Consider the following 13,973-nt stretch of genomic DNA (forward strand, 5'->3'; position numbering starts at 1 on the left):
CAAAAAACATTTAAAAGAAAAATCACGATTTTCATTGAGATTTTGTTTTTTTTAAAGGCATCTATTTTAAAGAAAAAAGTGCGATTTTTCCCAACATCACAATGGAAACCCAATGAATTATAGGCCCAATGGGTCCACTTGGTCTAGTTCATTATAAATAAAAGAAACATAGATTGTCATCAGTTTTCTGTGAGTTCTTAGCTGTTATTGTTGACTCGTCTGCTGGGAGCAGTGCTGGTTGTGCAGTCTCACAACAGCGGGAAGGAAGGACCTATATCTCTCCTTCACGCACTTGGGATGAAGGAGTCTGTCACTGAAGGAGCTACTCAGTGCAGTGACAGTGTCCTGTATGGGGTGAGAGTCGTTGTCCAGCAGCGATGTTAGCGTGCGGGCAGTTGTACAGGTTTCCAACGAAGGGTCTCCAAATTGAGACATTAATTCTCTTTTTCTTCACAGATACTACCTTACCTGCAGAGTGTTTCTGGCAATTTTCTATTTTTGTTTTCGATTGTGGCAGAGCTACTAGAGCCCCTGTGTACGGCACCTGTGTGGAGTCTGCATGTTCTCCCTGTGACCGCATGGATTTCCTCTGGGTGCTCCCGTTTCCTCCCACTTTCCACGTACAGGTTTGTAATTAAATGACCTCTGTAAAATTGCCCCTAGTGTATAGGGAATGAATGCGAAAGTGGAATAGCGTAGATCTTGTGTGAACGGGTGATTGATGATCGGTGTGGACTTGGTGGGCCTGTTTGCACACTGTATCTTTCAATCAAGCAATTAATCAATTTTCTGGCATCCGCAACTATATTGGTTTTCAAGTATAGAAGTATGAAGTTTATCAAGTTTTGAAGTATGAAGTTACAAGGCTTACAGATAGACCATGTGAGTTTGATGAAGACTGCAGGAGAGATGATTTTCAGGGTTAGAATGTCTGAGGTCAGCAATTTTCAATCTGATGAAAGAAAATCAGAAGAGGTTTTAATACTAATGGAAGAGCAAAACAGATTAAATGGTCACGTGTCAATAAAGGCTAAAAACACTAAAAGGAATTCTGAAAGCAAATAAATCTCAGCCTTTCTCTCATGAGGATTGGAATTTAAATGTGGGGAGCTGATGCCAAAACCTATAAGAGATATATTAGCCTTCTGAATAGATGCAGCACAGGTTCAACAGAATATGACCTGGGTTAAAAGGATGATCTCGACTTCTGAAAATCAGATTTGAGAGAGTTAATACAAATAAACTATTTTCTTTTTTGGAAAAATCCAGAAAGAGTTAGGGAATACAATCTTAAGTTTGAAAGTACGCCTGTTCGGAGTGGAATCAGGAAGCACTTATTCACATGAATGATAATTGAATTTGGAAATTGCATCTCCAAATGGCAGTCCATATTCTGTAATTGCAAACCTGAAGATCAGATTAATGGCATCTTTTTAGGCAACAGTGGGAAATTAAACAAAGTTGGATAAAGGGAGAGGAGGGAACTGCAGATGCTGGTTTACAACGAAGATAGACACAAAATGCTGGAGTAACTCAATGGAACAGTCAGTATATCTGAAGAGACAGAATGGGTGATGTTTGGGGTCGAGACCCTTCTTTAGACTGTCGGGGGATAGCGAGATATGGAAAGGTTAGGTGTGAAAACAGATTAAGGGGCGATGATCAAGGAAATGTAGAATGGTACAGTGGTAGCTGAGGGGAAGGTGACAACGAGGCATATAATCAGTAATATTTAATCAGGAGGATAGTGGAACTTGTCAGAGAACTAGGATGGAGGAGGGACAGAGAGAGAGGGAAAGCAAGGGTTACTTAAAGTTAGAGAAATCAAAAGTCATACAGCTAGGTTGTAAGTTGCCTAAGCGAAATATGAGGTGATGTTCCTCCTATTTATGTTGAGCCTCAGTCTAACAGTAAATGGATTTCAGGTATAAATCAGCCCTCATCGAATTTAATAACAGGACTGACTTGACTAGCTGAATGGATTACTTTTGTTTCTAATGTAGAAGGGTTTGGGAATTCCTATCATTGCCCATCCCCAACATTAAGGAGGCGGTGGTAGGCAATGTTCTTCTATCTCTGCAATTAGTGTAGGTACTTATGGAGGGGTATTAGGTGATAGGCTCCAATATTTAGACCACAGTGACAATGAAAGAAGAAGGTATGTAGGAAAAAAACTCCAGATGCTGGTTTAAATCGAAGGTAGACACAAAATGCTGGAGTAACTCAGCGGGTCAGGCAGCAACTCGGGAGAGAAGGAATGGGTGACGTTTCGGGTCGAGACTCTTCTTCAGACAGATGTCAGGGGAGGGGACGGGACAAAGATAGGATGAAGTAGGAGACAGGAAGACTAGTGGGAGAACTGGGAAGGGGGAGGGGAAAGAGAGGGATAGAGGAACTATCTGAAGTTAGAGAGTTGGAGGGCAGGAGGAGTCACAGAGAGGGAGCAGTGAGAGAACATGTTGCTAAACTCTCATTGAAGAGAGGAGGAGAACTTCTTCAAAGTAGACATACTTTGAAGAGAATTTGCAGTGGAGTGGCAAGATGTGTGGGAAAAACCTGAAGATGCTGGTTTAAATAGAAGGTAGACAGAAAATGCTGAAGTAACTCAACGGGTCAGGCAGCATCTCGGGAGAGAAGGAATGGGTGACGTTTCGGGTCGAGACCCTTCTTCAGTCGGATGTCAGGGGAGGGGGCGGAACAAAGATAGAACAAAGAAGAAGGGTACATTTTAAAAGTCAGTCTGAAATGTGTTTTGGATGAGAACTTATATATGGTGTTATTTTCTTGCATCTGCTGCCATTGTCCTTGATGGTAACTGTTGCAGGTTTCTGAAATACTGTTGGAGTTGCCCAGGCAAGTTCATTTTGTATATGGATGTGGACTGCAGCTCCAGTACAACAGTGATGCAGGGAGTCAATATTTAGATCGTGGCAGGGCCAATTGACAGGCTGTTTTAGTTGGGATGGCATCAAACGGGGCGGCACAGTGGTGCAGCGGTAGACTTGCTGCCTTAGAGCACCAGAGATCCTGATTGCAGGAGCTGGCCGTACGGAGTTGATATGATTTCCCTATGGCTGCGTGGGTTTTCTCCGGTTTCCTCCCACATTCCAAAGACATGCAGGTTTACAGGTTAATTGGCTTCGTCTGTAATTTGTCCATATGGTGTAGGATATGGGTGATCATTGATCAGTGCGGACCCGGTGGACTAAGGGCCTGTTTCCACACTTGAAGTTGTTGAAGCTGCACCTATCCAGCATAGTGCACCACCTCACAAATTATCCACCTGGTCCACCCCATCAGATGCCCCTTGCACCATCTGCAGAAGAGTCTCTGATCATACGCTGACCGTCTTCAGAGTGAAAATACATTTCATTGTATCGTGTGGGCCACCACCATGCTAAATGGGGAAGACTATTAACAGATCTAACTTCTCGGGCTGGGCCATCAGCAGTAATACAGCAGTACTCAGTCACAATTAAGCTCTGCACCACCATCACCATCAAATCAGAGTATCTTTCCTGGTTCAATGGGCAATTAAATGTTAAAAGAACCTTATCGGCCTCCTCAGACCCCAGAGAACTGCAGTGTCATGAAATCCGCAGACTGGGTGGACTGCCTGAGAAGATAAAAAATAAAATAAACCAACCCGAGGAAATGTTGTTAATGTGATTTTCATATCATATCATATCATATATATACAGCCGGAAACAGGCCTTTTCCCCAATTGTTTTAGTTTAGTTTAGTTTAATTTAGAGATAGTCTGGGCACAGGCCCTTTGGCCAACCGAGTCCACACTGGCCATCCATCACCCCTTCACGTCTGGTTAAAATGAATAGAGGCAAGCTTAATTACGCCTACTGAACAATTTAACATTGAAATTAGTCAACCTGGATATCAAGTAGTATAATAAAATAACTGCAGATGCTGGTACAAATCGATTTATTCACAAAATGCTGGAGTAACTCAGCAGGTCAGGCAGCATCTCGGGAGAGAAGGAATGGGAACCTGGATATCAATCTATCCATGTTCTCCAGTGATGCTGATAGCTAATTGTCCAATGGTACTTTTATTGTCACATGTACAATTGATTTCCCTTTTTGTTCCATCCCTCTCTCAAAATGCTGACCGGTTTGATGTTGTATTTGGGTATTGGGCGGTAGGAAGGTTATTAAAATCAGGAGAAGGGTGGGAACTGCGTTTTGCAGTTGCAGGTACTGCGGAAGATCCACCCATATCCACTCCGGCCGTCTCCGTGAAAGCTGCACAGCAGTTTCCTTCCAGAGAAGGCGTTTGTTTCCACACCGTGAGTATAGCTTGCCCTCCGCGGATCGACCGTCATTATGTCCGGAATGGCGTCTAATATCAAGAAGCAGAGAGAGAAAGCGGCCGGGATCGGCTCCTGGCAGCAACCGGTGAAGTTTCTCAACCAAGATTACGAAGCGATCCGGCAGCAGTGCTTGGAAACTGGAAGCCTGTTCTGTGACGAGTCTTTCCCTACTTGTCCTTCATCCCTGGGACACAATGAACTCGGAGCTGGTTCGGACAAAATCAGAGACGTCGAGTGGAGACGCCCGAAGGTATTGAGGAACTTCCTTAAAAAAAAATATATACATATATATCGTTGTCAATTAATGTTTTTAATTTGTTCAGGTTGTTTATTCTGCAGCTTGCAATGTGCTACACAACAGGACGGGCAACTTCAGGTTGTTTGTCGTATAATCGACTCACTCTTGCGTTAGCGGCACACCCTGGGAGTGTTTGCAGGCTGTTTGTATTGGGTAAATAGGCGTGAGGTTCCCTTCACACCGAAAGATTGAAACTATGATCGCGTTTTGTTTAAAAAAAAACCCAAACCCTTGCAAATAGCCCAGTGAAAGATTTATTTAACATAAAATCCCAAGTATAGGAAAACATTGTGTAAATAATGTTACCTAAACAACTGCATATACATTGAGTTCCTGGAAACTCTGCGTTTATCCCTGTTCTAACTAATCTGGCTATCCAACAGGAGCTAAACGTAAAACTCAAGAGTGTCGGAGTGACTCAGCGGGGCCAGGCAACGGCTGGAGGGGGGAGTGGACGGACGACGCAACTCTCAGCGAAACTTATCTCGGTGTTAAATGCTTTAATGAGAGACTATAACTATTTTGGAGAGGGGCCAAAATATAGACACAAACGACTGCAGATGCTAGCTTTTGCCAAAGATGGACACAAAAGCGCTGGAGTAACTTAGCGGGTCAGGCAATATCTCTAGAGAAAAAGGACAGGTGACGTTTCGGGTCGGGACCCTTCTTCAGTCTGAGAGTCAGGGGAGGGGGAGTCTAGAGATATGGAAGGGCCAGGTGTGAAAACAATAGATCAAAGCAGACGCCGATAAGGAAATCGCGAGATAACCACTTAGGAGGTGTTGGCGCAGTAATCAACCAGAACCAGAAATGTAGAGTGGTTCATTGTAGGCTGAGAGGAAGGTGACAACGGAGCATACAAACAGTAAAATTAATCAGGAGGACAGCGAAACTAGTTGGAAAACTAGGGTGGGGAGGAACGGAGAGAGAGGAAAAGCAAGGGTTACTTGTTGGGGAAATCAATACTCATATCGCTGAGTTGTAAGCTGCCCAAGCGAAATATGAGGTGCTGTTCTTCCAATTTGCGTTTGGCCTCACTGTATACATACATGGCCAATAACATTTATTCAATTATTCAATCAATTAAAAACACTCTTACAGTAATGTCATTCCATTCTCCCTACATTGGACCGCCGTGAGGGAGGTGGGGTGGGACAAAGGACAATGAGGACCCACCCTGGGGGAACTGTTGGAGGGGGGGACAAAAAGAGGAGCCGGCGTGCTTTGTGACTTTGTCAGTGCCGTAGGTGGCTGCTATTTGTACACATTGGGTATGCAAGCAAAGAATTTCACCGTGCCCAGTCAAATGTGACAAAGTATTCCATTCCATTCCCCCTCTCCCCCTCCATGGGTTTTACCATCTAGCCTACACGTGGGGTTAATTAAAGTAGCGACCTATGTCTTTGTAATGTGGAACCCACACAACATAGGGAGAAACATGTCAATTCTATATGGAGAACATCCAAGGTCAGGATTGAACCCTGGCCATCATTCCACTGCCACCTTCTGTTACATTCTCTTGTAATCTATAGAAGTAGTGGACAGGGGCCTTGATAACATTGGATTAAATATTGGACAAGGGTCTTGACAGATTCTTGTTTAGAATCAGTGTCAAGGGTTATGAGGAGAAGGCAGAAGATTGGGGTTGAGAGGGAAAGATAGATCAGTCATAATTGAATGATGGAGTAGACTGGGCTGAATGGCCTAATTCTGCTCCAATGATTTATAATCTGATGGATGGCCTTTGTTTTGGTTGGACATAACAGGGATATTAAAATGCACAATTTTTGCTTTGGTAAAAAATGTGGGCTACCTTTATTACAATGCGGGGCTGATGGTGTGCATGTCCAAACATGTGCAGCTGGTGAATTGCATGGGCGGTGGTGCCTGATGCAAGTTGACACTTAATGATTTGTTGCACCAACACCTTGTGCACTACACCTTGCAACACCATGCTGTTTGCTGGACTTCCTTTTAGTGCAAGTTGCAGTCATATTAAGATCTCGTGCATTAAACAAATTCCTGATTCGTTATTTGGAAAATATCTTTACTTTTTCTTAAATTGCCATTGGGTTCTTTTTTTAATCAAAATATGATTTTAAAATGTGGTCTGAGCTTGCAAGCGGACTGATTGATGCACAGATATTTTTATCTACCCTGTGCCTGTGCATTATTGGATTTTACCACCATACTTGGTGACTCAAGAAACTGCAGATGCTGGAATGTTGAGCAAAAACATTGCTAGAGGAACTCATCCAGCCTGGCAGATCTTCTGAGGTCTTCCACAGATACTCCTGACCTGCTGAGTTCCTCCAGAAGTTTTTTTTTTTTTTTGCTTATGAATTTTGGTGGTTTACTGAGCAAATTAAGTTGTTTTTTTTGCTTTAAAAAGAAGCAATTGCTGGTAACGGCAGCTTTATCATCATATCATATCATATATATACAGCCGGAAACACGCCTTTTCGGCCCACCAAGTCCGTGCCGCCCAACAATCCCCGTACATTAACACTATCCTACACCCACTAGGGACAATTTTTACATTTACCCTGTACGTCTTTGGAGTGTGGGAGGAAACCGAAGATCTCGGAGAAAACCCACGCAGGTCACGGGGAGAACGTACAAACTCCTTACAGTGCAGCACCCGTAGTCAGGATCGAACCTGAGTCTCCGACGCTGCATTCGCTGTAAAGCAGCAACTCTACCGCTGCGCTACCGTGCTGAGTGTTTAATTTTTCTGAAAACGTTATTGATATTCAAGGCCACATTAATACATAATGAGCCGGATCATATTAAAACTGCCCCTGCCTTCTATCCTTCCCTCTTTTCCGCCCAGCCCAGCTTTCTGACTTGCGGACAAGATGAGGAGGGTTGATCAAACTGACCCGTCACACACAGGCATCTGGTGACGTTGTGCATGGAGCAGACTTCGGGACTGATTACTGCAATGCCCTAATGGTTTAGACTGAAGCTGGAGGAACAGGGCCCTGCTTTCTGATAAAGCTACTGAGGCTTTATTACAACATTTTAGACATTGCTGATGATCTGAGACATTTTAAAGACTATTGTTATTATAATTAACAATATTAAAAACAAATAGCACCTCAAAGCTAAAATTTCCCTTGCTTATTCTTTAGACTGAAAATCCCATTGAAATAAATGAGAATTGGGTCCTGAATACCTGAATACTCTAGCCATGGAATCCCATTCATGTTTGGATTTCACGGGGAATTGAACAAAGTGTGGTGCGACAGATGCAGCAGTGTTTTGTCTGGAATTAAGGTCTATCCATATCCCAGATTTGGAATGGATAGAGGGCTAGTTATGTGTTTAGGAAGGAACGGCAGATGCTGGTTTAAACCAAAGATAGACACAAAATGCTGGATAGGCAGCATCTCTGGAGAGAAGGAATGGGTAACGTTTCGGGTCTGAAGAATGGTCTCAGCCCGAAACGTCACCCATTCCTTCTCTCCAGAGATGCTGCTTGGCCTGCTGTGTTACTCCAGCATTTTGTGTGTATCGTGGGCTAGCTCTTTCTTCCCTTTGAAACATCTGGGCACAGGCAGTACAGTTTAACCTAATGTTGGGTTTGAGAAGAATGTATCTGACAGGTTACATGTTTAAAAGCAAAATCAGGATCTGGTTCACATCGTTTCGGAAGTGATATATATATATGATCTACAATCCAAATTCGAAGATTCCTGTTTAAAACAAGATTGGGATGTCACGTTAGCATTCTTATTGCTTATGACCCACTTCAGAAATGTCCCATTTATGTGTTACTTGCAGAACTGGCAGCATGAATATCGAAGATCAGACGTGTTGAAAGTGGGTTGTGTTCCATTGATAATGCTGAGGTTCCTTGTGTATGATCAAATGTTGGCATTGGGTGAATGCTGTTACTCAATACATTTGATAATATTCAGAAATTTTGGGGGCAATCTCTAAGGGAGAGAGTTTATGTACATTTGGAAAGCCAAGGTCTGATCAGTGATAGCATGGCTTTGTGCTGGGCAATTCCTCACTAATTCTGAGGAGTCAATTAAGACGACGGATGGAAGTCGGGGAGATAAGTGGTATTTATATGGTCTTTAGTAAGACATTTGACAAAGTCTTGCATGGTAGACTGGTCCAGAAGGATAAGGCACATGGGATCCAAAGCTAGCTAGGTAATTGGATCCAGAATTGTCTTGGTGGTAGGAGGCCGAGGGTGGAGGTGGAAGGATGCCTTTGATTGTATGTCTGTGACCAATGGTGAACCATAGGAATTGGTGTTGACATCCTCGTTGTATGATTACACCTAAGGTGCGAGGAAAGAATTCCAAAGGAGAATTGATGGGGAAGCATTTTTAAGCAAAAAACAAACTTCAGGAGGAACTCAGTAAGTCAGGTGGCATTTGCGAAGGGGAATGGACAGATGTATTTTGGGTCGAGAACCTTCAAGATTTGACGGGTCCTGACCTGAAATGTTTTGTTTGCAAATTCCCATCACAGATGCTACCTGACCGCCAAGTATCTCCAGCAGTTTTTTTGTTGTTGCTAATTTCCATCATCTGTAGTCTCTTTTGTCTCTAGTTTTTTTATACAGAGCTGGGATTCTTTGCCAATGGAGGTGATGGAGTCTGATACAGATACCTTTAAGAGACATTTAGATAGGAACTTAAATAAGCAGGGCATATAAGGATATAGATCTGACGTGGGCAAATGGGATTGATTGGTGTAGATGGGCAAATGGGGATTGGTGTAGATGGGCAAGACAAAGGCCAGTGTAAACATGATGGGCTGAAGGGTCTGTTTCTGAGCTGTACAACTAGCTCTATAAAATTACTAACCTACTATCTCGTCCTTTCATTTTGCTTTGTTCCAAGGGAAGATGTTGATTTTCTCCACATGTCTACATCATGAGAGGAATAGATAGGGTGATCGAACAGAATATTTTACCCAGAGTAGGGGATTCAAAAACCAGAGGATTAAGTTTACGTTGACGGGGGAAAGATTTAATGGGAATCTAGGGGGCAGCTTTATTACACAAAGGGTAGTAGGTATATGGACAAGCTAGTTGAGGCTGGTACTATCACAATATTTAAAAAAAAAATGTTTGGACAGGTACATGAATAGGATACGTTTAGAGGGATTTGGACAAGGCAGGTGGGGGCTAGTGTGGATGGGACATGTTGGTCGGCGTGGGCAAGTTGGGCCAAGGCGCTTGTTTCCACACTGTATGACTATCTCTTTTTACTATTTTAGGATGTGTGTGACAACCCTGAATTTACAATTGGTGGAACATCACGTACTGATATCTGCCAAGGAGCGCTAGGTAAGATGCTTTTACAATATAGTAGTTTGAATATATATTTGATGTATGCAACGTAAAGTGCAGAATTAGGCCACCTGTACCACCTTGTGTGCCATCGCTAGCAGTCTACCCCACCTTACCTCGTCAAACCTCAATGGCATAACTGTCCATTGCTTTAACTTGCTTTGCATTATATGTATTTGAGCTACGCAGAGTGGTGGCCTGGCATTGTACAGAAATTGTGCCCGATCAAAGTCAGGCTCATAACATTGCCAACTTTATAACAGTCGGCATAGCATTGTGATTATGGCATTGATAATCTAACTTTCCTTGGCATGGATGAATATAGCATCCTCCACCAATGCCTTTGTGCCATGAGACTGGGTGGGACTGCTCTTGACTGTTCAATTCTTAACAAGACATATACACAATCCTTAAAGGATGCAAAATGATGGAGTAACTCAACAGCTCAGGCAGCATCTCTAGAGAACATGGATAGGTGATGTTTCATACGTTCTAGGAGCAGAATAAGGCTTTTCGGCCCCATCAAATCGACTCCACCATGTAATCATGGCTGATCTATCTTTCCCTCTCAACCTTCTTCTTGTGCCTTTGCCCTATAACGCTTGACACCCTTACTAATTAAGAATCTGTCAAACTCCATGTTAAAAATATGCACTGACGGCCTCCACAGCTGTCTGTGGCAATGAATTCCACAGATTCACCATCCTCTGACTAAAGAATTCCTTCACATCTTTTTTCTAAAGGTATGTCCTTTTATTTTGAGGCTATGGCCTCTGGTTTCGGGTCGGGACCTTCTTCAGATGTGAAACGTCATCTATCCATGTTCTCCAGAGATGCTGCCTGACCTGCTGAGTTACTCTAGCACTTGGTGTCCTTTTGTGTAATAATGTGCATCTGCAATTTCTTGTTTCTACATATAAAGAATCCTTTCCCCTTTTCTGCAAAGTAGGCATACTTTCGTGTAGTTTTCATCATCCGTGCTAAAACTTCTGATTTGGCAAAATGTAGATAGTTGTGCAGGAATGAATGACAACAGTATAGAAAAGGTGCAACCTTACTTTACGCTAGTAATCTGTGCTTTAAGTGAAACTTCCATTGGTTTGGCTCCCATTTGGTACAATGCAAATGAGTGATAAAAATATGTACTGAGGGACTGCATTTGTATTATGTGGATCATCACAATCTATGCTGATCTTTCCAAATTTAGCAACTCATTTGCAAATAAAATTTGAATAGTTGATACAGCTGCAAGCCGTTTTAATTCATTGCTATACATTGAAGAATTAACACAATGGGAAGCAGCACAGTGGCACAGCGGTAAAGTTGCTGCCTTTCAGCGCCAGAAACCCAGGTTCAATCCTGGCTACGGGTGCTGTCTGAACGTAGTTTGTACCTTCTCCCTGTGACTGCGTGGGTTTTCTCCGGGTGCTCCGGTTTCCTCCTGCACTCCAGAGATGTATAAATTTGTATGTTAATTGGCTTCAGTAAAAATGGTAAATTGTCACCAGTGTGTAGGATAATGTTACTGTACGGGGATCGCTGGGCGGCGCGGACTTGCTGGGTTGAATGGCCTGTTTCCGTGCTGTATCTCTGAAGTCTAAAGTCGAAAGTAAACACTAAACTTTTTTGCACTAATGGAAACATCAGCTCTTATGAGATTTGGAAACTGCTGCTCATTTCTTGCGAAAATAGATCGCTAGAATTTGCTAATTTGCCAAACTGGAGTTTTCCACTGCTAAATAAAATCAGGAATTGTGCTCGATAGCCATTCATTTTAGATATTTCAAAATCTAACCAATTTGTACAGTCGGGGAGAGAGGAATAATATTGATAAGACCTGTAAAGATGAATCCACGTCAATGTGACACTCTTCAAGATTAATCTGCTGTCCATATCTGCTATGTATCTTGTGTTGATATATATTTTTCACTTCTACTGATCCAAGCATTGGAAAGCTAAACATTAGGGTAGATGTGCTTTAACTTGTAGAATTCAAGGTAGTAAGTGTTGTTACTTCAGCTTTGCCTGCAGTTGTTGAAGGAAATTAAACTTTGCATTTTCCTCTGCATATTCCTCTGCGCTGCTCTTCATTTTTGAGGGAGTAAACAGGATAAAATGGTTGGTAATCCCTGTCATTTCAAAACTGTCCATATAATGTTGCATCAAATGTAGTAAACACACATCTCTCAGCTCTTTTTAACCCACATTAAATTGATACTTGCTCAATCCAGCACATTTTTCCACCAAATATTTCAGTAAAAGTACCAAATATTGACTCTGACACCACTAATGTAAACCTGGAGTAAATGGCTGCATTGAGGTTACCAGTTGTTCGCTGTAACTGAAGGTCTCCGATTCCCTTAACAAATCGATCCAAAAGAATAGCAAAACATATTTTCTACCAAAGCATAATCTTATAGAGACATATAAAATCACAAAAGGACCAGACAAGCTAGATGCAGAAAAAATGTTCCCAATGTTGGGGGAGTCCAGAACTAGGGGACACAGTCCAAGAATAAAGGGGGGGGAGCATTTAAAACTATGGTGAGAAGAAACTTTTTCACCCAGAGTTGTGAATTTGTGGAAATCTCTGCCACAGAAGTCAGTGGAGGCCAATTCACTGGATGAATTTAAAAGAGAGTTAGATAGAGCTCTAGGGGCTAACAGAATCAAGGGATATGGGGAGAAGGCAGGCACAGGTTACTGATTGTGGATGATCAGCCATGATCAAAATGAATGGCAGTGCTGGCTCGAAGGGCCTGCACCTATTTTTTATGTTTCTATGCAGTGCCAGGTTTAAATGCTGATTATTTAATTATAACTTGCATTCATTTCATGGACCTAATGTGACTCCATTCTCTGTGCAAAATTTAAAATGGGAGATGCATTTTTGTAGAATATGCATTTTAAGTGACCCTAGCCTCAAAGATAAACAATTAATCTCTTGCAGCTTTCTTTACAATTTGTTTTCTCCCTGTTAATCCATTGGGTCACAGTTTAAGAATAAGGGGTAGGCCATTTAGAACGGAGATGAGGAAAAACGTTTTGTCAGAGTTGTGAATCTGGAATTCTCTGCCTCAGAAGGCAGTGGAGGCCAATTCTCTGAATGCATTCAAGAGAGAGCTAGAGAGAGCTCTTAAGGATAGCGGAGTCAGGGGGTATGGGGAGAAGGCAGGAACGGGGTACTGATTGAGAATGATCAGCCATGATCACATTGAATGGCGGTGCTGGCTCGAATGGCCGAATGGCCTACTCCTGCACCTATTGTCTATTGAGCCGAATGGCCCAATTATGCCCCTATAATTTATGGGCTGTGAATCCCAACAAGCAAAAGCTGCAAATTAGCTATGCATCTTTAATTTATAGATAGGACCTTTTGTTTACCGTATTGGTAACATAAACTATGTGGGAGTCAAGGCACGTTATAACTGGAAAGACTAGAAGAAGAGAGTGGGGAAAAATGTTGGAATCCTTATAGTCAACCTAGGACAAATAAATATTTTGGCTGCAGATTATTTTGGCAAAAACGGAGTTGGATTTAATTGTAGTCAGAGCAGTGGTTAACATGGATAGTTACATCTCTAAGATTTCCATTGAACTTGCAACAGTAAAGAAAACACTTGCTGAAGACATTTGCCAAGTCTGTGACCATGAGTCAGCTATTGACATTAATTAGTCTTATTTTTTATTTTCCTTGGATTGGAGGCAATTTGCATAACCTGCTGTTGAATATTCTGCCGACTTTATACTCAGAATGTTACCTAACCCTCTTCTCCCCAACCAGCACTATTCCATATTTTCTTTTATCTTGGATTTTCAACATCTACTGCACCTCTTTTTAGGAAAAAAACCCTGAATTGATATGCACACTGGTTAAATGATATTTGAATTTAGGGAGGTGAGATTGTGGGGAAGGTGGAATTTAGCAGGAGAAGCTGAAAGATGAGAATTTGCACAACTTTGAGGCCTTGGTAGAGTATCTCCAAGATCCAGTTTTGAATGAGTTGCTGTTTCCTCCAAATGAACACTTA

At 42.3% G+C, this 13,973-nt stretch overlaps 1 protein-coding gene across 1 annotated transcript in view; it reads left to right on the forward strand.

The window, feature by feature from the left end:
• The first annotated feature begins 4,185 nt into the window (after window positions 1–4,185).
• The window catches only part of LOC144596569 (calpain-2 catalytic subunit-like), a 61,615-nt gene continuing 51,827 nt past the window's right edge, over window positions 4,186–13,973 (forward strand). Inside the window, exons 1-2 of the mRNA XM_078405029.1 lie at window positions 4,186–4,577; window positions 9,870–9,939. Of these exons, the coding sequence (XP_078261155.1) occupies window positions 4,341–4,577; window positions 9,870–9,939 (307 nt within the window). The 5' untranslated portion in view covers window positions 4,186–4,340. The remainder of the gene's footprint in view (window positions 4,578–9,869; window positions 9,940–13,973) is intronic.

This window comes from Rhinoraja longicauda, chromosome 9, assembly GCF_053455715.1.
Source record: "Rhinoraja longicauda isolate Sanriku21f chromosome 9, sRhiLon1.1, whole genome shotgun sequence".
In the NCBI taxonomy this organism is placed as follows: Eukaryota; Metazoa; Chordata; class Chondrichthyes; order Rajiformes; family Arhynchobatidae; genus Rhinoraja; species Rhinoraja longicauda.